The sequence below is a fragment of the Cottoperca gobio genome, chromosome 11 (assembly GCF_900634415.1).
Source record: "Cottoperca gobio chromosome 11, fCotGob3.1, whole genome shotgun sequence".
Lineage (NCBI taxonomy): Eukaryota > Metazoa > Chordata > Actinopteri > Perciformes > Bovichtidae > Cottoperca > Cottoperca gobio.
In genome coordinates, this window is record NC_041365.1 from 14052896 (window position 1) to 14079300 (window position 26405).

Below are 26405 nucleotides of genomic sequence, written 5' to 3' on the forward strand. Positions count from 1 at the left end.
TCCTCTCGAGTACACAGTCACTGGAAGTAGCCCCTTACATGGTCTTCCTATGGCGATAATGGCGACTGAAATGCGCACTGAACCTAGCATCTCATTCTGTCACATTAAAGCGACATCAAGGAAGCAGTTCCAGCTTTTTCAACACCTGTCAAATACAGTAAAAGGTGTATTGTGCTGTTGTAGTGTTATCTGATCCCTGACCAGTGTCAGGACCAGTGAGCTAAACAGTTTTTAAGTGTATTCTTCTTCTTTTGGCAGTTACCAAACAGTATTGGTTGCATTACCACCCCTCTGTACTCCAGGAGGGCGTAAGAAAATATGTATCCAGCACAAGACAAGCAAAGAATACATGTGGCAAAGAATCAACTGAAATGTATTGAATCACATCTGGATTTTATATAAATATGAGACTTTTACAGTTACAAAGGTAGATTTCTAACGCAGAATCCATGAACCATTATGGATTCAGAAGTTCCAGTGTTGCCAAAATAAAAATGTTTAAATGTAAATAAGGTGACACAATTGTTCAAAACACCACTTCAGTCGGAGAGGAGCCATTTTTGGTAAGGTGTTCTCCCTTGAGAGTAAAACCTTTCACGTGTTACAGGTGTCATTCATGCTGCTGTAGCGAGGACTATCACTGCCACTCGATGAGAGTCCCACGAGCCTCGACGCCTGTCAGCATGACAGACAGCCCTGCTCCTTATTGAGAGCATTCAAAAGCCAGATTCTGAAGGGCATGAAATGTTTTCCGAGTTTAAAATCAGCCTCCTCACTTCATTAAAGAGCGCAGGCAGGCAACCTGCGGTAACCATCCATCTGCAGTCTTACTTGATGTCTGTGCAGGAAAGATTTCTCGAACGCTGTCATCAATTTTGTCATATCTACACCAATCTTTTATTTTCTGGTGTAATTTAGCTTTATGTTGTGGCTGTTCTTCCTCAATCTGCTTTTATCTGCATTTATTTCAGGAGGAGCATTTCCCAGAGTGCCTTACAATACCCATACAATTACAGGGAACAGGTGTGAACATCTAGTTTTTTCAGTTAACACTAAAGGGAGACATATTATTCTGCTTAGAAATAAAAAAGTTTAATTGTTAAGAAATAAAATGCAGACTTCCATAATTAAATACACTCAGTGGTTTTCCTGTTACAGCCTTAGTTGGTCTGGTATCACAAGTAGCTTATGGTGGCTAATGTTAGCTATTGTTAGCAAACCTTTGGTAGGTAACGCAGACATTACTGAGCTAGTTAACTGATCTCATCACTCGTCTCTATGTTTACTGCTGTTACGTTATGTTTTAGAATGTACTATTATCCTGTAATGGCTGCTGTTAAGGCCCACAATTAGCCAACAATTTTCTCTAACACTTGAGCTAAAGCCAACCTAAAGAAAACTATTTAAAAAGGGAGAAAAGTCTCTTGCACCAGCTTGTTTCCTGTTAAATTACATTCCCATATAAATAAATTGCATTTTCCATTACATTTCGAGGGAAACGTATTTTTAACAGACGAGCCATGTACACATGGTAGCTAAAGGACAAATTAATACATTTGCTGTTTGTAGCGAATGAACACAGACTGCAACAAACCTCAGCATTGAAATGTTGACAAATATGGTGAAATATGGGGCTTTTACTGTGTTTGCAGATATTGTCAATAATCTCCCTATTGACAGATTCTTGGGTGACACTTGTCAATACCAATGCAGCCTGACGTCATTGGAACTGTTCATGTGAACTGGTCCATCCATGACATTTTTAAGGCACAATAACAATTATGAGGAAAAACAACTTCAGAAACATGACTCCAGATACTCATCAGCTTTGCTGCTGTACATGAACAAACTATCTCCACTTCAGTTATTTCCTTTTAAATGCAAATTAAGGTCCCACATAATGCCCTGCTATTGTTTTCACACCTACTTGTCTTGGAACCTTTTGTTTTCCTTCCAGAAACACGCCTCTTCATATTCCGTTCAATATGAGGCCAGAGATCCAGCAAAGCTATACTGTCCTCTCTTAGCAGTTCAAATGAAGCAGAGTGGGATTCATTGCCTTGCTTGAGGGCATTTTGACTTTATCTGTTAAGACCAGGGTTCCTGATTTAAATGTGTTTTTGTCTCCTGATAGAGATTTTTCCTGAAAGTTGAATCAATGGAACCCAAAGTACAAACCGCCCTTCATGCATATATTCTGCGTCTCTCCTGCAGACAATTCATTTGTAAATGTTATACAGTACAACTGTATAAGTAAATATGAACACAAATCTCCAGAGCCAGTGTAGCAGCATGTTACCAGACAGCTCCTGTAACCTCGACAGCTGAAAAGAGAGCGAGACCTGATTCTCCAAACTGTCTGGGGGATTGTGCCAAAGAGCAGCAGCAGTCAAGTATTCAGTTATAAGTTGGACTTCTGCTATTCTCCTCCTTTTCTTCCACATATCCACAGTCCCTCTGGGTCTGAGGGGTGAATTGTCTGAAATATAAGAGTGTTTTGAAGATGCTGTTCATGGTCGTTTGACATCCTGGCGATTTACAAGTTGACAACCTGACAAACCAAAAGCACCATTAGTTTTCTTTAAACAGTCTAATTTGGGCCAAAATCAGGTTCAGCCTGATCGTCTTCTGAAGGACACACCTTCTTGGGCCAAATCCTTGAAACGCAACTAACCCTGAATTTGGACACTGTATTGGAACATTTAAAAATCTTGTTGCTGTTGTGCATCATGGTAAAAACCGACACATCTGTGTTACAAAACCAACAGAGAAGTGATGTATGTGGAATAAAATGAAAATAAAATACAGAGCAAGTTTTTCCAGATATCAATTTGCAACCAATTCTCCCTTCTAAAGCGTCAAACACTAAACCTTGTTCATTGCCCCTTGGCATCTGATACCGACAGGCACCCTTTAGCATCTGTGTGTGATGCACCAGGCTTTCAACGCCAATGTAAACACACCAGTGCCATTATTAAAAAACACTTTCTCTTGTGTGAAACTGAAAGTCACAGTTGATATTTTGTCTCGTCAGTCGTTCGTCACATGACTTGTTCGTCCCTGAAGTTAACATCAACCACAATCTTTTCCTAACACTTACCAAGTTGTTTTGTTGCCTGAACATAAACTTCCTGTGGAGACGGAAGTTTATTTTGAATTGACACTAATCATGTAACAAGCCAAAAGTGGCACTAAAGGGGTTACAAGAAGTTCATGAATTGAAGCATAGGGCCACTCAACCAAGCTGCATTTTTTGACAAGTTTGGAGTGAGAATGTGTTGCCTGTTGAGGATACACAGACAACTGCATTATTCACTGATAAAGTAGCATCAGTCCTGTCCTACGGAACATGAATGCACCAAAATGTCTGTATATGTTTTGGCAGTGCTGAATGTGACCCTGGAGAGTGTTGCTGAGTCGCAAAATCAATACACTCTCACTTTCAAAGTCTTTCATTATGAATATGAAATATATAATATGTAAATCCAAAGCTGGAGAAAACCTTATGATCATGATATACAGTAATGAATCATCTAAATCTGTAGCATTAGCAAGAACAAGACCAGTAAAATAAAATCCATGTCTTCATAAGTAGCCACCATGTGGAGTTCCACCTGTAAAACATCACTGCAGAAAGAAAACAGCTGTTTCCAGGAAAGAATGACTCAGCTCTCTGAATGTGGAAGCTCCACTAAAGCTGCTTGCCACTATTTGCTTTTCTATGCTGTTCTGCTGTTTGCTCGCTCACTCTGCTGTATGTCAGGATCCGGTGTGAATGACAACGAAATTCAAAGTCACCCTCTGTCCTCTCCTCTTTCTCCCTCTCACCTGATTCTGTCTGGCACTCGGTGGGTCTGGTTGCTGTCACTCTGGCAGTTGCCAGCGTACTGTGACCGGCTGGTGCTCCCCTGGTCCCTCCGCAGAGCCATCGCCCCATGGGTGAGCACAGAGACGCCTTTGGCAATGCGCCTGCAGGATTAGGGAGAAAACTATGTTAGACAAAGACACTGGCACATTTTCAAAGGTAATTTCTGACTCCGCTGACGTCCAGTAAAATTCAGGAGAGAGACTGTCTGGGGGTGGAAGATGGTTGTCACTGCTTGAATAAGTACAGTGACAATGGGAACTCAGCAAAACACAAACTTATGGGGGGAAATGAATGGACTCCTCTCCTCCATACCTTAAAGCTGATGGGAAAAATAACACCCATCTTGACAGCTTAAATGATATGACTTCAACTAAATGAAAAGTAATTACATCTTCAATGACTGAGACACTGTAGAATTACCACATTTCTACAAATTAGGTTCTGGTGGGGTGTGCACTTTATCAAACAGAAAGTGATGAATCATGACTAAAGAGAAAAATCCAAACGGACTCATCAGCTCAAAACTGGACTCATCAGCATTAGGCCAGTTTTCTCTCTTATTTGCTTTTGTACAAATCATCAGAGACCAGCCAAGCTGAGAAACATCTGTGTGCTGTCCTGATTCCTGGGTGTTAAAGGGATACTGCAACATTTAGGGAAATACAATTATGTGCTGTCTTACTGGGAGTTAAAAGGAGAAGAAAACAATATTGGAAATGTAGATGTTCCAAAAGCTCTAAAGTGATATTATTTTCATCTCGTTAACTATCTGGATATATAGAATATCAATACATCGAAGATGCGATCACACTGAGACGCATCACTACAGGCATGGCTGGTCAAAAACAGCGAGACGTGTCTGATGAGCCGAGCAGTGTGCTCTACCAGGCGATCAAATGTGATTAACGGAAATATATGGTCTCTCTCTCTCGCTCAAAGACAGTGGCCTACATGAAACTATCACAACATGAGATTAATGAATCCCCTCTACACTTACACTTACTCTGTAGCTTTTACAGTCAAACAGCCAACTAACTAGCAATCACCATATCTACCGGCATCAAAAGAAGAAGGACGTATTAAAGTAGAAAAGCCTGCCTATTCCTTGATGTGATTGGCTGCCTGGGCCAAGTGTGACATTGACAAGCGATGCGACTCCACGCCAAGTTGAGAATATTTGTAGACGTCTCTAAAAAACACTAGAAAAATGTGGCAGAAGAGAGAAGCGCAGTCCTGGTGCGCTGTACTGTAGGAAAACAATCATTTTGCTGGCGACGCTTTTCTAGCATTGGGTCTCGGTGTGATTGGCCCCTAGGGGAGTAGTCAGTTAAAAGTGTAAGTTTCTAAAGGCCACCTTGTACAGCTATGAATAAGATTAGATGTTACTAGTCAGGTGGTTGCTGAGCAGCTGATTAATGAGCAATCACAGAATTCATTGGCTATTCATCCAAGACTTTATTTTCCATGCGCTGCTCATTGTTTACATTGTCGTCCAATTAGCAACTTGAGACGCAGGAATGGAGTTGCATTTGAGAGACGAACAGATTGTTTCACAAGTAGCCAGTAGCCAGTACAAGCTAACGCTAAGCTAATATGAAGCTAAATCATCGTCAGACGATAGCCAATGGGTTCCGAGATGGCATTTCGTCCAATGCGTTCAGCCTCTTTTGCTCTCCACGCGTCTGCTTACCTGCATACAACCAATGCCTGCTCAAACATGATTGGTCAATACTACTAAGATTACAAATGGAAACTAGAATATGTTTAAAGAGATGAATACATGAGTAACTGATGCATGAATGAAGCAGCTGGTGCCAATAAACTAATGCAAGCAAGACTTCAGTACAACTCTGAACATCCAGTTTTGAAATATTTCCATGTTTCAAGTTTCCCTCATATAATAAATAAATATCAGCAGACTCTCTTGCTGTGTTTCTCAGGACAGTTAATAATAGATCAGACTTTGATCTACAGGAAGCTTTCAAAGAGAGACTATTTAACAGGCACAGCTATTTAATATCGCTGTAAAATCAACTCTGATTAGTAACCCTGTATAAAAACCAGGCACTTCTCACATCGTTTTATACATGATAAACATTTATAATGTTAAATAAACTTTTAAGACCAACAATAGGCTCTCGTTATAGTCCTTTAGCTCTAGCAAGGCAGGAGATCCTATCTAATGATCCCAAATTCATAAAGCATCAATGCTTCCAAAATTCAGTGCATTACCACTTCAAACAAGCTGGCGGGACAGGACTCGAAGTGGGGAAGGACTGTTGAAGAGAGTTCAGAAGTGCTCTGCGCATAAATTTTAAGGTGTCACAAATTATTTTCTCTTCACAGGAAACTCATTCACACTCATGGTGTCCTCGGGAGAACAGCGGGCGGTTCACAGTTGTACTATGTTGCTATCATATCTTTGAAAATTGTGACATTTTTGTTACAGTAAATGCTCTGGTCAGAAAATTTTATATTGTGCGTTACGATATATTGAATCAGTTCACAAGGTTGAATCTAATTTCACATGTGACTTGGAAGAGCTGTTAGCGGTGCAGTGGGTGTTGTCGTTTATTTAATATGTTCTGGTCCACATCATAAGCATAATTTCTTTAGTGTCTGGAAAGGCTCTCTGGAGGATCCATCAGCAGCAGCAGTCATAAACACTGCAGCAGAGAGCAGACTGTAAAATAACACGGAGGTGAGGGGGAGGATAACTGTGTCAGATTCATTTGAAATATTTAATTGTAAGAATCTGGAGGATGCAGCTGGTGCATTATTTGCACCCCTCTGTATCCAATAATTCATTGTGCATTGTAATGGCGCATTTAGGCGATCCTCATCAACTCATTAAGCCGGGAAATGTCACGTGACCAAATCATTTTTTACCAGGTGATTGCCTTCAGTCGCTGGTAAATATCTTGCTTCAAATAGACCAATGAAAATGAAAAGAAGAGTAAGTCTTTAATACTTTTCCACTACTGGCATGGTGCTAATAATGGAAGCCAGACATAAACTCCAACTTAAGAAAGGTTTAGGTTTCACTATGTGGACATATTACCACCATTATTTAACCTGATACATTATTTGTTAAACCATTGTAAATATTGTAAAGTTAGTGTTTGACAGTATACAGGAGTTTGGATTCTTCTGGCATGCAAAAATTAGTATTAATCGCTTCCTGTTGTTGATAAAACTGGGAATTTTGAGTCTGAGGAGGAGTTTCCCGAATGCAAACTAAGTTCTATTCTGAGTGAGTCTAAACCTTTTCATTTAGGGATGAGTTGCAGGTTCAGGCTGACAGTCAGGTCTCTTCAGAAGGACCCATCAGCGCTGTTCACGTCCCTCTAAGTTTTGAGCCCGAGTCTTGGGTCACACCATCAGTGTTCCAAAACGAACCGTGACTTTCTGCCTGGTAGTGACAAGTGTGCTGCACACATGGGCTTTCCTTCGAGCATTACAATTTCACAAGCGTAGGAATCAGATGCATTCGAAATGCTGCCTGGCATGCTGGAAGAAATCCTGCATCTCAATGGATTCAAGATGGCCGGTAGACAGCGGATGATGTGGCAATACCCATGTGGGATGATGTATATCCTAGAGCTCAGTGGGTATTTCATGTCTCCAAATGTAACACATCTAGCTGTGTGTATACTGACAAGTGTACAAATTTATTTCACAATTTGTAATCCTTGACCTTGTTTGGATTTATGATGCAACAAACTCAAACTAAATCTCACTTACAAAATGTTTATGTTTGCCCTGCATTGTTGAACGGTCTTCATAAACTCTACAAATGCTTTCTAACCTGCCTCCCCCTATGCTTCCCATCTTGACTGAGGTGGATTTAATAGTTCAAATCAATAAAGGATTCCACCTTTCACCTGGACCCACTTGGTCAGTCTATTTGGATTAGATTAGATGAAAATTTAATGATCCCTGCGGTTAAATCATGTCATCGCTGCAGCAGAGAATACATCATGTACAGAGCAGGTGGTTGGACAATTTTACTGTGTACCTCTGTGTGTTACTACAGGAAAAACCATGGAGGTGCACAAAGTGAGTTTATTTTCTCTCTGATCCTCATGCATTTTTAAAATCTTAGGGTTTGGTTTTCAGAAGTTTTAAGACTCTGTAGTGCAGAACTCACTTATTACATATAAATCCTCATTTCAGCTGAGAGAGAAGAAACTACAACATCGGAACTGCATAGATCTTCAGCAAACAGTAATAACCGCACAACATTGTGTAGACGTTACGTAGCACCAGAAAATCATGCAAAACCCCTCTTGTGCATTAAAGGTTCAGAATCATATTGCTACTTCACTTAGGATTTGACATTTCCACATGTTACTTGAGAAAAACAAAGGGTTCACTAACTGGGTATCTGCAGGTTTCAAAGAGACAAACTCTGCTAATTGGAAATATATTTAATACAATTATAAATGAAAATATATATGAACACAGCCATGAATGTTATGAGAAAAAGTGAAAAGGACATTTACTTTTAACACAAAGCCATGTTATTTTTGAAGGACTAAAAACCACAAACTTCCTTTTACTGCTGAAAAGTTACATTTCTAGTCAGTAGAACAAACCCTTGGTCAGTTTATTGCACTCTGGGATTGTGTTGCTCCAGTCTCACTGGGTCTCCAGCTAGAGGCTTATGGCAGCTAATGTTAGGAGATGTTGGCAAACTTCAGCTAAATAAATATTGAGCATGCAGTTTATTTGTGACCTTGGGAACACACAAATCAAAATAATTCTAAACTCAAGGTTCACTTACTTAGATATTCCTGAAGACCAAGGGGTAAGGCCAAACACTTTGGGAATAGTTAAGTAAGTGAAGCAGAAATTCAGCAGATAAATGTTGTATGAGGCTTGCTTGAGGGACAGTCCCTTTGGTCCTTTTGACGGATAGTCATTGGTCTAATACTGTTTTGTATTCATCTAGCCCCAAAAGTCCATCCATGTAAAGTGAAAAAGGTCACCATTTATACTATTTCCAATCATTTCCTCTGGACCTGTAGAAGCACCACAGCCAGTGAACCCTTGAAGCCCTTCTGCTCTGCTCGTACCTTCGTGGCTCGTCCCTCCAGCCCTGTGGCCGGATGGCGAATAAGGCCTTGGGCAGCCCCTCCAGGCCCAAACCGGACAGGGCCGGTCCCACGGCGAACCACATGTGACTGGGTCCGGCCTGACCTGCTGCCGAGGCAGCACGGAAAACCAGCTCAGCCTCCTCTAGGGAGCAGTACAGCAGACGGACCTGGAGGAGGAGGAGAGGGAGAGAGTTAACTAATGGAAGGAGGGAAGGAGAAGGGGGGAATTCATTAGTAGTAAAGGAAGCAAGGAAGAGGGAGGGAAGGAAGAAGGAGGGATGGAAAGGGTCAGACGTGGCAGGAGGTAGAGTAGAGGGATAGCATGAGGGAACAATAGAGAATATAATGAGGAGTACGTTTAAAATGATTAGTGAGCGAAAGATGAATCAATCACAAGAAAAAAAGAGAAGGGGGAGAGAAAACAATAAAAGGAGAGGAAATTAATAAACAAATGAGAGGTAGTGGAGTAATATGTAATTAGAAAAACAAGGATGTAATGAAAGATAGGTGGAGGGAGTCGGGAATGAAAGGGTTAGGGAATGAAAGACAGAAAGGGAGGTCATTTAGAATTGAGGAAGAAATTAGTTTAAAAAGAGGCCAGAGGGGAAGGAAGAAGACAACATCAGAATGAAAGTATTGAAAGAAGGAAAGATAGGGAGGGAAATGGGGTAAAGGAAGAATAAGAAAGACAAGAAAGAGCAAGAATGAAGAAGAAGTGCATAAAAAGAAAGGAAGGAGAGATGGCTGTGTAGCGCAAAAGAGGCAAAAGGTAGATTTTCATCACATTTTTCATCTTCTCCTGTTCTTGCTGCTTGGTCCCATTATGTCCGTTCATGTCTCCTTTACAATTATACATTATATTCATTTATACATTAGTACACTTGGTGCACTTATACATTAATGCTTATCCTGTTTATTTTCTAACACAGTGAGATGCACTTGAGAAATGGTGCCTCTTGGTCTGCTTGCATTTCCCTCTCATACATTATTAAAGAGGGGGAATTGGATGGGGGAGCGAGATTAAAAAGGCAAAGCGAGAGTAAAAAACGTGAAACACGAAGAGGTTGAGAAGTACACTGTAGTATATGTGTGTGTGTGTGTGTGTGTGTGTGTGTGTGTGTGTGTGTGTGTGTGTGTGTGTGTGTGTGTGTATGTGTGTGTATGTGTGTGTGTGTGTGTGTGTGTGTGTGTGTGTGTGTGTGTGTGTGTGGTTCATTCTGAGGGTACTTCAGATGATTACTCAGAGGAAGCACTAGAGGAAAATGTGCGCCACAGTTTTATAAGACAATTGGAGAGGTTATGAAACTGAAATTAGTCAATATCTAAATGCTTTACTAACACTCTGATGGCAGCAGGCGTGTGGCATGCGGATCCCGTCACATGCTCGCTGCACATCCACCGCTGTTACTTGTGTAAGAGAGTACGGCAAGATGACGCCGATCCCCGCCACTAAACTGACTGCAAATGGAATCAGGGTCGGCATGAGGTTCAAGCTAACGCTCAATACCTTTCAATCACATCCTCTCAACAGTCAGGGTATGTTAGACCTCTTTAGGTACGGCGCTGGCATTTCTTGAGCCTCACGTTTCTATATGTATGAAGTAAAGAGGATCCAGTCCGTCAAAGTGTTCTCCTCCGCAGAGGGAGCCGAGTTCTCTGACTTCTCCGACTTCTTCCATTCTTCAGAACGAGGCGTAATTTGTTATAATTTCGTGCCATCAATCACTTTGTTAGTGCAGGCATCTCATTTTTCAAACGTTGGACATCTCATTGTGCAAGAAAACACTTCATTTAGATGCCCGTGGTTCTTCATATTTTATCATGACAGAGCTTAATCGCATCAGCATCCAGGCTGAAATGAAAGAATTCTCTTTCCAAAGTGGAGAATATTGGTACAAAATAATCTTTTAATAGAGAACTGGGATTTGATTTAATTTTGTGTTACTATTCTTTTTACCCTTTCTTTTACCTTTTTTCAAAAGGTAGTTCAAAAGGTACTTTTTATTTCACAATGGAACAATTACACTTTTACTCTTAACACCTAGCAATAATAGGCATTTCCAAATTACTCTTGAGTTGTTTCTATTCTTTTCATGTTTTTTACAATATCACTATACCACTTTTAAGTTTAAGTAGCAGTATTTCTGTAATGACTGCAAAATACACCAGTACAACTAAACTAACTAACTTTGAAGCTGGTGGTTAATCGCTGAGAACACCTTTAAAACATGAGCTGCACTTCAATATCAGTCTAAATGAAAAAGTGAAAGAAATAGCATTACACGAGCAGTTGATGTTGCTGCACCGCTTGCTTTGTCATGCATTTGTCCTCCTGTAAAGACATGCAGAGGAAAAACAAACACGCCTGCTCCCTTGCTTACCCGTCACAACACAGAGATGCGAATCATCGGCTGATGCCTGCGGTATGCTAATTGGCGAAGGCAAGCTTTGAAGTAAAATAAATGGCCCACGCAGCACTACAGCCGCTCCAATGCTCCAAGATTATGCATCAAAGACACGTAAGATTAATAATTTTGCATTAGCTGCGACAGAAAATTGTCAGGTCGGCAAGGCATATTTATGTTTCGCGAGCAGCACAGGAATTATTTGGGGGCACTGGAGGCTAATTTTAATCTGAGGTGTAAATGAAATACAGATTGTTTGCGTGTTTGTGTGACATGTTAATGTACGCTGAGAGAGGGAGCAGGAGCAGAAGAAAAACCGAGGGTGAGAGAGATGGAGAGAGCAGTAAAGAAAAGTCTCAGCGGGAAACTGAATTATATTCACTTCACAGCACAGATGAGGCTAAACCAAATGTAATCAATGATTCCAACGTCAAGGGTGTGTACATGTGTGTGTGTCAGGAGTGGCTTTTAGCATACACTCACAGTGCAGGACTTATACAATGCAATGCTAAACCTGCACTATAACGCTACTATAGTAACATTTGAGTACCCTTTGGTTTTTCATCAACGACCTCAGCATCTTGGGAGGATTATGCAGAAATTGGCCTGCAACCCGTGCTAAGACATGAGACATCTTTTTTATTTGTTGGGATCATTTAATAATAGTTAAGCAGCCACAGCAGTTCTCAACCGAGAAATTACTTTTAGCACCAGCATGTTAAGGTAGTTTGAAATCCCACCTGACATTTCCCATTCATGTTGGTCCTTTGAAAATAATCAATGTGTTTAACAACATCAAATCTGACAACTGCAGAAGGCCAAAGATTTAAAACAACCTTCAAATCCAAAAGCAGAAGTATCAAGTGTAAAGAAAGATTATGAGTTTTATGTCCTACAGTTCTTTTCATTTCCTATTTAAATACTAATGCCGATAAAACCATTTGATTGAATTGACCTTCCATATTATTAAAAAGACAAAATACTTGAAACTTTTCATTTTAACAAGACGAATTCACAAAGAATGGATTGTGGCCGCTGATAGCACCATGAACTGTGCACCATTTGCAACCTCTATCTGTTCCGTCTCAAAGTCTCATTCACAAAGTTATTGTGCTAATTATATGACAGCGCACACACGGCGGTAAAGTTTTGCAGCTGAGTGCATTTCACCCTTTGTTGCTTCTGATTGCAATTATCCATGTGGCATAGTTTAAATGTGCTTGAGGCCAATGTGAGGGGTGAGAGTCAGGCTGAGCCAGAGGCCTTGTCAAGAGAGCCACGTCCATCCAAACCTCCCAAAGGCAATTAAGAGAGAGGAAAGGGAAACATGTAAGCCCAGGATTTGGGAAAGAAGGGAGAGGGAAGAAATATTTTGTTTATTTGTTTATGCTATAAAAATGACATGCAGGAGAGCTTTATTCATTTGTTCCTGTCATTGCATCCTCTCACTGCATCGCTAAATAACGGAGTGTGAGCGGACACCTTTTATAAATGCCACCAACACTCTGAAGATGCTAATACTTTCACTGTAACTGCGTGTGGATGTTTGCGCTGATCTTTGTGAATTGGACTGGTTTTGCAATGAGGCTCATTTGCAAAGAGGGGGGCCAATTTTGTGCCAGATGTATGCACAAATACCTCGTTTAAATATGTGGAAATAGCACAGGAGCACTATTTGCACCGCAGCGCAATTACGGGTGCATTTTACCCTTTGATGGTGCCTTGAGATTTACACAGTCTTTTGTCTTATTTGCACAGGTTTATCGGGTGCAAGAGCCGTGCAATGCTTTTGTGAATTTGCCCCTCAGAGTCTACAGCCATGAGCCATTGAGCTTAATGCTAACTTCAGCATGCTAACCACATCCATTATGCTAAAATTCTCACAATGACAATGCTATCATGCTGATGCTGAGCAGGTTTAATCTTTCCCATGATCACCATCTAAGTTCAGTACTTTATAATGCTAGCGTTTGCTAACTAGTCCTAAACACAAAGGACAGCTGAGGCTGATGAGAATGTCGTTATTTCATTAATTGTCCCATTAAGCCATGTCAGGAAGAGAGCATGCACAATAACATAGCCTGGAAGTGTCGTACATATATGCAATGCAGTCATAATGGCAAGAAATGCATTTACCCATCTCTTAAAATATCCTGCACCTTTACAGACTCATCTTTCCAAAAAAAAGACATCTAAATGTGTACATCTCTCCACGTCTAAATCCCAGCACAGAGTTCATTCTCTCCCTTCCTATTCAACATTTCAAATCAATTTCCTTACATTACATCATGTTCACTCTGGCTCTTTTGCTCTTTGTCCATTCTCCTTTTCTTTCTTCTTCTCTCCCTTTCGTTGACTTCATTTTGACAAAGGTCATTTACGCTTACAACGGTAAAAAATGATAAGAGCAAAGAGTGAACACGAATAAGAAGGATACAGTGTGAAAGAGAGATGTGAAACAGAGAGAGGGAGGAGATATCGCTCACGCACAAAGACAAGGGTTGGGAGAGACGGAAGAGAAAATATCCCACGGCACCAGAAACTCCTTCCTCCCTATTAGCCAGATGAGGTGAGATGATAAGGTCACCTCAGATGATGTCCATTCTGCTTTTACTGACCATTACATCTGGAGCCGGGTTGTTTGTCTGCAGCTGTTATGTGTTGCTGGGTTATTCACCTGTCTGTGCTGTCTGCAGGTGATAGTCACAGCAACTGGGAACACCTCAGGATGTTTAGTTCTGTTGCTTTAATGCGACATCTCAACACCCGCACCCACATCTTCCACTCATGCACACCACACACTCCTGACTTCACTGATAACCGCACCCTAAACTTTAATTACCTAAAGGTATTATTGATTGAACATTTTATGTAGACGAATAATTTAAGAAAAAAAAAAATTAACAGAGCTTTTAGAAAAGTGCAGAATAAAATTGCTTTTCCTAAAAACATAATTATTACTATGATTGTGAATTAATTTGTATCAAAACCTTTGGGGACAACAGTGTCTCTGTGTAAGATATACGGTTGCTGCCAGTGCCGTTGCTTTCAAGGCTTGTGAGCCAATAGTATAACGACCTTGGTCACACGTGGTATCTCTGCATCGTCGGTGATGAAGAGTCTTAGTAGTTTCCAGTTAATGTGGGAAAAACAGGGTTTGAAACAGGGTTTGAAACAAGTATGGCGGCGAGTGTCCGGCTTTGGTCCGTTACCAATCCCACGTTCTCAGTGAGTCAAGGTAAGTTAAGGTGTTCTAGCTAGCTAATGGTTGTTAGCTAACTGGGAATTAAATCTGATACTGTCCATGAAATATGCAGGTTGTGCATCAAACTGGAAACCACGGTGTTGTGACATAAACGCAATGTAAGGGGGAAGTGGAGTGCGCCATGGTTGAATGTTATTAATTTATAATAATAATAATAATAATATGCTTTATTTGTATAGCATCTTTCATACAATAATTGCAGCCCAGAGTGCTTCACAGCAAAAACATAAACATTTGTACAAAATTAGACAGAATCGACACCTTTAAGTAAAACCCTCTAAATTGGTCTTATTTGCTATAATTTGTTAAAATGAAGCTTATTGTTGTTATTCTGTTGTGGCCACTTGAGTCAGGTCGTAACAAAGAGTCTCTTCATTTCTTACCTTCTATGTTGTGAATGGTTAGAAAAAGTTTACTGGCAATGTGTCACAGTCTGATTTCTGTTTAATTTTAAAGCTTTCTAAGGCTGATAACCAAGACCCCTGAGTTTGATAATATTGTACTTGGAATAAGTTAGGCAGTGAAAAACTAGATTTATTTTCCACTATAAACATCGATAACCTTTAAACCCTTTGCTCCTCTAGTGTGATTGGTCACTTTGTAAAAACTGAATTTGACAATTTGAGCTGATTTTATAACCAAATGCTTGAAAACTCTCACACAGTGAACTCTTCATACAAAATGAAGCACTGCTAAAGAATCCCTACACACAGTGATGAATGCTCATTGTTTCAGGAGGGCAGCTGCAGTGCAGAGCTGCAACAGTTAAACGCTGCAGTTACACTACAAAGCTCCCAGGTGTGTGCAGCAGTGTGTGTGGGTGTGTGGTCCCACACGATGTCAGTGTAAATGAATCGTGTGTCCTCAGTCAACCTCCCCTAAATAAGGCTTTTACTGTAAGCCAATTTTAAATGGTGTGATGTTTATTGCTTTCTTCAGAACCTTTCCTCTGGTTAAGATGCTTGAAGAAGTAACGTATAATGTTATAACTGCAGGTGCAGAGAGAGCACCGCAAATACATCGATCTGACAAAGTTGATTAACCTGGTATTGAGTTTTTGGAGTCCAACTGAAATTGAATTGCCTGTTTTTCTATTACAGTATACAGAGAAAATCGCAAAAGAGAAATTTATATTTATTGTTTTGTATATATATTGTGGTTTGTTTGCATCTAGCCCAGGGGTGTCTAACATAGATTAGCATCAACTGTTAATTATCTTTCATTGGCTGATGTTGACACTGGCTAGGAGTTCTTGTAATGACTTTTGACACACAAAATGGGATGCCATTTCATTTGGACTTCAAGTATTTTTAAGATGCAACCAGGAGCTCTATAGCTCTTTCTGATAGTCAGTCCACAAACATCTCAAGCGTTCCTGGAGGTGTGTGTGTGTGTGTGTGTGTGTGTGTGTGTGTGTGTGTGTGTGTGTGTGTGTGTGTGTGTGTGTGTGTGTGTGTGTGTGTGTGTGTGTGTGAATAAAGGCTCTTCACACTCACAGTTGTGGCATTATACACTTCTTAAATAGATGCATGTTTCGACCCTTTCGTATTGTAGATTATTATATGTTACCAGAGTCTGTCTGTGACCCTGTGAGTACATAACCCAATCCCAACAAAAACAGACTTTGATGTTAGGAACCTTTCACTGTTAGGTTGTGTATCACTTCCTCTTTTATGGACCAACATTAAACAAGAATGTTTCAAGGTGAATCTAGCAGCTGAAATCCACAGAAATGACAGTAATAATGGAGGAGAGGGTCTTTTTCAAACTAGAGATTGGCTGTGTTCACCATCTGCTTCTGCAATGCTTGTGGAGCCTTTACAGATATAAGTGAGCTGAGCCTCAGGCTACAGAAGAAGTCATTTCAAGGTAGACAGCTCATCAAGATGAGAGACAGGTGTTGATTTTTCAGGTTAAATATTGACTATTGTAGAATTTAAAACATGACTTAACATAAGAGATATTATTTTACCCTTTTGACACTTGTGTCCAGCAGAAACTTAGGAGAATAATCAAAATGGACTCACCTGGGCTTCGTTGTCTTTGAGCAGCCGTTTGGCTCGGGTCCCTCCAGGGTCATCTGTCACATTAAGAATCACCACACTCTTCTTTTCCCAGCCGATAAATGAATCGTCCGTCATGCCCTCCACCATAGCCAGGAAGTCCTCGTAGCCATGATGACGGGTGGTCACCACAGAGAAGGAGGTCCAATCGTACTCTTCGAGCACCTCGAAGATGACCTCGAGCTGCAGGGAAGTGGAGCAGGTGAACTGGAGGTAGATGGAGCCGCTTTCCTGAAAGCAATGAGAGAAAGAGTCAACATGAATCCAAGAGTACATTTAGGCATTCAGGTAGTTAATAAATATATATTACAGTTTATAAAATATGACTGCTCAAGCTGCTGCCGAAGATAATGCTCAAGCTGTAATAAACCATATTTTTCCTTTAAGGTTAGTAAATAAGCCAACTGGATGCAGTCAGTCTCCAGCATGAAAGTCAGACACTACATGCATATCTGTGAGCCCTGAAGCCTGCAGAGTGCAGAGAACGATAAAGAAACCAACACTCACATTTCACCTCAACTTCTCTTTATTAAGTATTAAATGCATAATAATGTGAACAAAAATAAAAGTTATTACAGTTCGGAACAAATTTAAGTCCAAGGAAGACAACTAGCCCTACCGCTACCAAGCTAATCTGATCGCATGTTTACTGCCAGCTGACCATCGCTGACCGTGTGAGTTTATACTAAAAGAATATCGAGTAGACAACTCTGATTGTGAGTTCAACTATGTTTTTTGTGAGTTTTTATTTGGTGTTACAATTGATTTTTTTACTACAATGGCATTGAGCTGTGCACTTTTCACTACCTGACATTGCTCCAGCCAGACAGCTGGTGGAAGTCTTCCTCTGGTTGAAATCTGGGTAAAAGTTCTGCAATATTACTGTAATAAGGGGCGACCGGTTGCTATAGTGGGTTTGTCCAAGGACAGTTGTGTTATGTGCTACTTTACGGTTTACCTCTAGAACAGGCAGACAAGCTAGCAAGGTGAAAAGTAGCCCACTGACACTGGTCTTCACTGCTTAACTGTCATGAACATAATGCAGGGACTGTTGGACTCATACTGCACATATCCCAGTTGTTAGAGTGAATCCAGAAGGTAGCCGTCTAAGGTAGTTCTTGCTATTCTCATCCAGTTCAGCTCTTTTCTTTGCCTTGTGGCTGACTGATTTCAGATTTACTGTGAGGGGAACACTCTGAGGAATAAAACAGCCTGTCTGTCAAAAAGAGTCATTGGCTTCTGAATAGGGCTTTCAGAAACAGTGATAGCCTTCCTCCTTCAATCTGCATAGATGAGCTGCTCACTGGTTGAAAGAAGAATTAATTTCTTTCTGTCTTTTATTGTATTTTTTTTAAACTAGAATAAAGGAAGAATCCATATAGCTTAAGAGTTGGAATGAATATGATCTTGAACACTGAAATAAAGCAAAGGACTTATCATGGCAGCGTGAATATTCCTCTGCACTTTCTTTGGACATTGTCCAATATTTTCAGGAGTGTTGTTAACAATTTATTAATTTGCTTTACCTGAACATAAACCCTAGAGGCAGTGAGCAAGGGTTTAAATGAATCATCAAAACTATGCATCTTTGTCTACATGTAGATGATCAAAGAGGAAACTTTCAGGGAGTATCAACGCCCTCCTGTGTTGACAAGCCTCACCTCAGGTTACGCTGCACTGAACTAGGTCAAATATCAAACCAGCATCAGCCTGATTCATGATGTAAGCATTTCTTAACCCAGTTTGGAGTGGAGTCTACAGGGAACATGCTGGGAGCAAGTGGTGGGGGGTGTAGTTTGAAAAATAAAACAGCATTTTCATACTTATTGGAAGATAAAGCTCAAATACTCTACTAGTACTCACCAGAAACAATGACTGACGTTCTGTCCCAAGTCACAGTTTTCTAAGCACTATTGATACAAGGTTGAATGATTCTTGCCGTGTGTCAGAAAAAAGATGTATGACTCAGCGTCCCAAAGGCAATTAAGAACTGATTAGAGTGTAGTTATACAAACATTTCTCTAATGCAGAGGTACTCTGGAGACAAATATGCCCATGTGTTGTGTTGAAGCCCAATAAGCAGGGTCACGGAACCATAGCTTTTCCAGCTAACTAACATTAGACTCAAAAACAGTGGAAAAGGAAAGAGATTAACTAAATCCTCGTAATCTGCAAGCAACTGGCGATCTATGTATGCTAAATGATCTACTTGTTAACTAAACTGTCTATAGTTGAAACTAAACTTTAGCTTTTTCACAAGTAACATGTTAAGCTAGCCCTTTAGCAGTAGCCTAGTCCTGGGTTTTACAGCAATCTTTTTGTTTGCTTTCATCTGGGTGTTTTGGTTGGAAAATTGCTGAGAGAACACATTCCCACAGCTCTACCAAGAGTTCCTCTCTTTACAAGGTCCAAATTAAGCCATGTTAGCTAAATAACATCACAATAACGACAATAAATCAACAGCTGGTCTTTCAGTTTACTTATAATATTTGGCATGCGTGAGCTGCGTTGCTATATGAATACGTGTACTTCGGAGTAATTGTCCATTTGAAAGCATGGAAAACTGACCAAACTTTATCAAACACGGACAAACACTGATTGAACATGTTGAATCTGACCAAACATCTCCAAACAAGGACCAGCCATGGCACACCAATCAATCATTTGTGTTTGTTGGAGAATGTTTGAGTGGTGTGCCATGAGCTCAATCTTATCTTATCTGAGTGTAGTCCCCAGAGCAGCTAGTCCGTGTGGAACCAGGGGTTTGAGGACAACATCTTAAAGCTCAGTGAGTCTATATATTAGAATATTAAAGGTAAAAAAACATATGAGGCTTCGTAAAAACATCTAGCATTAGTATTTAAATATAGAGCACATTAGAGGTGTAGAGATGTACTCAAAGGGACTTTACTGAGTCTGACAAGAGCAAAAGTAGTGCTGCACTTCAAAGCAAACTCACCTCCCACCTTAATCGCAGCCGCTTTTGATAATGAATATTTTCAGATGCTGACAGTTCAGTCCCAAGCTGAGTGTGATACATCACATTTTACCACCGCTAAGGTTACAGTTATGTAGGAATCATAATAACCACATCATACTGTCAAAAAGATCCACTTTAAACAAATTGGACCATTTATTTAAAATATCACACCTGTCCTACTTCACTGCTTTGTTAGCTGGATATGGTTATCGTTAATGCCATTTGGAGAGCTGTCACCCATTTATTAGTCTGCCACAAAGAGCAAGCAAGCATTTTAAAACAAGGGGACACAGCAATCATCATGATTAACTGGATCGTGAATTTTGTAACTGGAACTCTGGTTTTGGTCCAAAAAGCAAATATAAAATATATTGATTGCAAATGTTGATACACTTTTTTCTCAGTTGTAATATGGAGGACTGCAATACTCAAACAGTGTGTACTAGAAAATGTCAAATTACCAACACATTTCCTCTACTCAGTAATGAGAAGCAATTCTGATGCTGGTGAGCTTAGAAGCAGTGACAGAACCAGAGCAATTCTGACAGAAATGTAATTTCCCTCTTCTTCATTACTGCATATTGATGAGGCCAGAGCAGTATGTTTTCTGATATGTTTAGCATTCAGAAAATAACCATAGCGTACAAGGGACTTCAGTCTGCATGAAACTACAGATCCTTCACTTAGCTGTGCTTTCTGGTACCAACACTATGAGCTACAGCCCTCAGCCCACAGGTAGTGACTGTTATACATCAGTATTACTCACAGGCCTGAAGTATTTGTCACATCCAGAGCTGAAATGTACATTTCTGTGAGGAGTAATGTCTAAATAAAAGAAGCCTTGCTTCAAGTCCGTGCCAGCTCTTGCTATGATGAAAACCTAATGTGGTGTAACGAAGGGAGGAAATATCTTCTGCTTTTTTTCTAATACTGGTACATTTACCTAAAGGGCCTTTAGGTACACAATGTGTAACATGAAAGGTGTAGCTCAGTGATGAACCCGGAAAGAATTGACTGTAGAGTAGCACGTAGCATTTTAGCGTTGCTAACCTCATTGTTTGCTTTTTAAGACTCACGACTTTCTGGTTGAGTCGCATCGCTCTCATCGAACCCATTTCCAGCTGCAGATCTTTTTAGTGAGAATACTCTAATAATGCAAGTGTAAGCTTCCTGCCTAGCATCAAACAGCAGACAAACAAAGTCAACAACAAGCAGGTGAACATAGCGGAGAATTCAGGATTTATGTGAGACCAAAACAGAAGTAAAAGGAGAAGGATGGACTTACATTTATCAGGTGGCCAAATACGCAACTATAAATTAATGTTACTGTGGCTCGATGTCTGTTGCATGTGTAAATAGGCAACTGCTTGCTCACACGTTCACCATATCAACTACAGTATATAACGTCATTATATGTTAATGTTGTGTTTCTATTTTGTTCTGCTGCTCCCAAGTGGCCAAACAAATCAATTAAAGATGCTTTGATGCAAAAATATCTTATTCATTATTTACATTTCAAATGAAATATTAACCTCTCTGGGAACCATCACCTTATCGTGGTGGAGAGGTGCGTGTGTCCCTATGAACCTGAGAGCTGTGTTGTCTGGAGCCTAGTGCTCCTGGTAGGGTCTCCCAAGGCAAATTGGTCTCAGGCGAGGGGCCAGACTAAGAATGGTTCAAAGCGACTTCATGAAAAAAAGGGAAAGGAAAGGAGAGACCCTGCCCGGAGGAAGCCCGGGGCCCCCGTCTGGAGCCAGACCCAGAGGGAGGGACCGACAGCGAGCGCCTGGTGGCCGGTTTGCCACGGAGCCTGGTCGGGCACAGCCCGAAGAAGCTGTGTGGTGCCTCCCATCCATCCATCCTGTGGGCCCACCTCTCATGGGAAAAACCGCTGGGGTCGGGTGCACTGTCACATATGTGGCAGTGATGGTCAGGGACCTCGACAGACCAGACCAGGGCAGCAGAGGCTGGCTCTGGGGACGTGGAATGTCACCTCTCTGTGGGGGAAGGAGCCGGAACTAGTGCAGGAGGTGGAGCGCTACCAGTTGGATCTGGTGGGGCTTACCTCTACGCACAGTCTTGGCTCTGGAACCGTACTCCTGGATAGGGGTTGAACTCTATTCTTCTCCGGAGTTGCCCAAGGTGTGAGGCGTCGGGTAGTGCGGGTGAACTGGGAACGTCTGGAGGAAGCCCCTGTCCTGGGGATCTTCAACTCACACCTCCGGCGGAGCTTTTCAGACATCCCTGTGGAGGTTAGGGGCATTGAACCTCTATTGCTGAAGCTGCGGTGATGAGCTGTGGTCTCAAGGTCTTAGGTGCCTCAAGGGGCGGTAACCCTCGAACACCGTGGCGGATCCCGGTGGTTAGGGATGCCGTCCGACTGAAGAAGGAGTCCTTCCGGTTATCCGGGAGGACTCCGGAAACAGTTGCAGGGTACCGAAGGACTAGAAGGGCGGCAGCCTCTGCCGTGTCAGAGGCAAAGCAGCGGGTATGGGAGAAGTTCGGAGAAGCTATGGAGAAGGACTTTCGGTCGGCACCAAGGTGCTTCTGGAAAACCATCCGGCACCTCAGGAACGGGAGGCGAGGAACCATCCAAGCTGTGTACAGCAAGGGTGAGACCCTGCTAGCCCAAAGCGAAAGTTGTGTCCGGATACTCGGCAGTAAGTCGGACTCGTTCCCAGTGAATGTTGGCCTCCGCCAGGGCTGCGCTTTATCACCAATCCTGTTCGTGATTTTCATGGACAGGATATCGAGGCGTAGTCGTGGAGGAGAGGGGTTGCAGTTCGGTGACCTGAGGATCTCATCGCTGCTCTTTGCAGATGATGTGGTCCTTATGGCATCATCGGTCTGTGATCTTCAACAGTCACTGGATCGGTTCGCAGCCGAGTGTGAAGCGGTTGGGATCTGAGGCCATGGCTCTCAGCAGGAAACCGGTGGATTGCCTACCCCGGGTAGGGAATGAGCCTTTACCCCAAGTGAAGGAGTTCAAGTACCTTGGGGTCTTGTTCACGAGTGAGGGGACGATGGAGCAGCGGGGGCGGTACTACTTACCGCACCGTTGTGGCGAAAAGACAGCTGAGCCAGAAGGCAAAGCTTTCAATCTACAGGTCGATCTTCGTTCCTACCCTCACCTATGGTCATGAAGGCTGGGTCATGACCGAAAGAACAAGATCACGGGTACAAGCGGCCGACATGGGTTTTCTCAGATGGGTGGCTGGCGTCTCCCTTAGAGATAGGGTGAGAAGCTCAGCCATCCGTGAGAGAACCGGAGTAGAGCCGCTGCTCCTTTACGTTGAAAGGAGCCAGTTGAGGTGGTTCGGGCATCTAGTAATGATGCCACCTGGGCGCCTCAGGTGTTCCAGGCACGTCCAGCTGGGAGGAGACCCTGGGGAAGACCCAGGACTCGGTGGAGAGATTATATCTCCTCACTGGCCTGGGAACGCCTCAGGATCCCCCAGTTGGAGCTGGAGGATGTGGCCCGGAGAAGGGAAGATTGGGGTTCCTTACTGGAGCTGCTGCCCTCGCGACCCGACCCCGGATAAGCGGTAGATGATGGATGGATGAATGAAATATTAATCAGAAATGAAATAAATACTAATATATAACTTCCTATGTCAATAGTGTAATCCTCATGAGGAAACAGTCTATTAAGCAGTAGTTGCCGGGCGACCTAGAGTGTTTAGCGCGCATACCATATGGGCGCAAATGCCCAAAGGAGCGAGTCCCTGGCTCAATTTCAAATCCACCATCACTATCAAATAAAGGCATAATAATAATCTAAAGAAACAGTTGCCATCCATGGAAAGACTACAGACCACATGAGGTTCCACCCACTTCAATAGAATTGTTTGACAGTAATTTACTGATAATATACATAATGCAATTTATACCAGCATCATGGCATGGCAATGGCCATCAGCCTCAGCCATAACTAAACCATAACCACCCTTTAAATCAAATAATATTTTAAGTCATTCCCTCTTTGTGTTTGCCTGTTCGAAGGATTAGGACAAAAAGAGGTAATTTATACTAAAAATATTGTTGTGTCATATTAGCTTCAGGGAAACAAGTACTGTGGATTGTGTCCCCCATCACTTACATTGAAAGTGATGGGATAATAGATAATAGGATAAGTAATATTTTAATGATCAGTATGAGCAGCAAGTAAGAGATGTTTCAATGCTCATGAAGGCAACTGACTGTTGCTTAAAGAAGGAGCCTTAATTGTTGAATTTATCTTTTAACTCCAATGAAGCAATATTTCTAGTCTGTAATCTTAATTCAAAATAAATGAATCCAACCTCAGAATGGTAAATACAGTTCAAGAGCTAATTTGTCACTCGTTGTTTCATCTCTTAATCCACAGACAGTTCTATCTTTAGTCCAAATGAAATCAACGTTGCAACGTAAAGAAATATACCTGTGGCTCTCGTCCCAGGCTGGCCCCTCCCCCTACGGCAACCACAGGAACCCCTGTCTGAGCGGAGACAAACTCCAACATTGGGGCCAGTGGGGCGCGGTTTGGCGGCGGCGGTCTCTCCTCCTCAAACACCAATCCCTGGAAGTAAAACAAAGGTTGCACAGTAAAATAAAGCACATCAAACAAAAGGCATTACATACATGAGATGCAATTTCAGAAACTTCTCATAACACTTGAACAATGTTTATTTTATGTCGTATGCACCAAGTGAGCAAAAATATATCAGAACAAGATTAACTTAGAAGCTGTCCACATAATTCAAGATAACAGTTTATACTCCAATAAAGATTTTACTTTCTTACCCTGCTAACACATGTCTGGACTGCTGAAGAATTTTCTTTTAGTTTAATGAACTAATTAAACAATTGTTGGAGGCTTTTAAAAACGGGACTTCTGTGCTGGCAATCAATGTTTACAGAGATAAAAATCGGAGTAAAGTCTCTGCACTGGACTGGCATCCTGTCAGGAGAAGAGTGTGTGTTTGTACCTGCAGAACTTAAGCTGCTTCACAACACAAAAACAACACATAAGCTCCTGGATTATACGCCACCTCAGCTCCTACAGGGTTTACTAAGAGGTGTGGCTGTTGAATACATACTGCTGCAAACAAGCCATGTTTTGTATGAACATTCTGCTAACCATAGTTGTGTTGTGATTACCTTACATAAAAGCACTGTCAGCAGCAGTAATGAATTGAGGATAAATGCATCAAGTTCTGGAAATTGCCATTATTTTCTGTGATGATATGAGGAGGAGCAACAGTGATTTGAGGCTGGCTTGATGACTTAATGCTTGTTTTCGTGTAGCGATTCAGGGGAGAAAATTAAAGCTAATAGTAGCTGACAGCTCAATTCTCACAGGGAAGCATTTGATAAGCAAATCGGCTACAGACAGGACCTGGAAAACATGACAGCTAGTGTTACTATAAAGAGTTAATATCATACTTGATCTAAGATGTTTATAACAACACCTCTCCACTCTTCTGACATGAAGACAAATAGATAGACACAAATTAGATAAATAGATACATACATAATACAGACAAACGGACTACATGAATATATGAATGAGTAAATGAATCAAGAGTATAGCATGTTGTGTTACCTCTGCCAGTATGATCACAAGCAGCTCTCAGAGTTGAGGTGCAGACTCCCATCCACAAGCTGTTATACTATGAATGAGCGAGTGAGTGAGTGAGTGAGTGAGTGAGTGAGTGAGTGAAAAGATAAACAAACTGCACAATGAAAATGAACATGACTGAATGAAGGGACAGTTTGCAGTTAATTTAAAACATAACTGAATGAAAACAAACAAGCAACCCATGGCAACAGAGTGTTAATAGTCTGATGGAGTGAAAGCTTTTCTCAGCTAGGCTCTGATCTTCCAGGGTCTGAAATATCGTCCCTGCACCTTTCTGATGTTGGTCTTGACAAAACGTCTTACAAACACAATATTTTTAAGCATCCCCTGGCCTACATGTGAAAGAGCATGATTTAGATTAAAACATACTTTATAGTTGGATCATGAAACATTTTGCTATACTGAGGGAATGTGTACACTAGGACAATGTTACGCAATAGTTTCCCAAGATGGTAAATTAAAGCTAGGGAGGGTTATGTATTTTATAAACTACTACAAAAATATGTATTGTTATATTTGTTGAAATATTCTTTACATCACGACAGCAATTAATAAATCAATAAATTAAAAAGTGGTATGAAATCCAATCATTTCATTCAAAGGTAGTCGTGTTAGGAATGTTTGTAAAATGTTCTTGAACATCTATGGGACAAGGGAGAGTTAGTGTGATATTATGTGTACCTGCAGTGGTGTGGTGGCCAGCAGCTCACACAGCTGTAACAGCAGGCTCCCCGGGCTACTCTCATTCACAGCCAGGTAGATGACGTTGGCCTGACCTGACGGCGTCATCACCGTCTCCCCAACGAGCGCCGCCAGGGACAGAGACGATGAGAAGGAGGTGGAAAACGAGGCCATCGCAGCTACTCCTTTCAACGAAGCGGCATCCGTTACTCCCCTTCCTCCTCCTCCTCCGCCTCCACCTCCCGGACCGTTTCCCAGACCGGGACCTTGTCCCTGCCCCTGTCCCTGCCCTTGTCCCTGCCTCTGCCCCTGTCCCTGCCCCTGTCCCGTCCCCGGCTCGCCAACCCCCGCGCCTCCCGCCACCGCAGTCTCCGGGAGCAGGGAGGAGCCCGAGTGGACCACAGCGATGTTGACCCCACCCGAG

The 26405-nt window shown here is 41.7% G+C and overlaps 1 protein-coding gene across 1 annotated transcript in view; it reads right to left on the minus strand.

The window, feature by feature from the left end:
• Nucleotides 1–26200, minus strand: part of grin2da (glutamate receptor, ionotropic, N-methyl D-aspartate 2D, a) — a 124217-nt gene extending 98017 nt beyond the window's left edge. The window contains exons 1-5 of the mRNA XM_029443000.1: nt 25982–26200; nt 24101–24238; nt 16665–16931; nt 8947–9134; nt 3829–3969 (exon numbers count right to left, since the gene is read on the minus strand). Coding sequence (XP_029298860.1) covers nt 3829–3969; nt 8947–9134; nt 16665–16931; nt 24101–24238; nt 25982–26155 — 908 coding nt within the window. The 5' untranslated portion in view covers nt 26156–26200. The remainder of the gene's footprint in view (nt 1–3828; nt 3970–8946; nt 9135–16664; nt 16932–24100; nt 24239–25981) is intronic.
• Nucleotides 26201–26405: the final 205 nt, after the last annotated feature.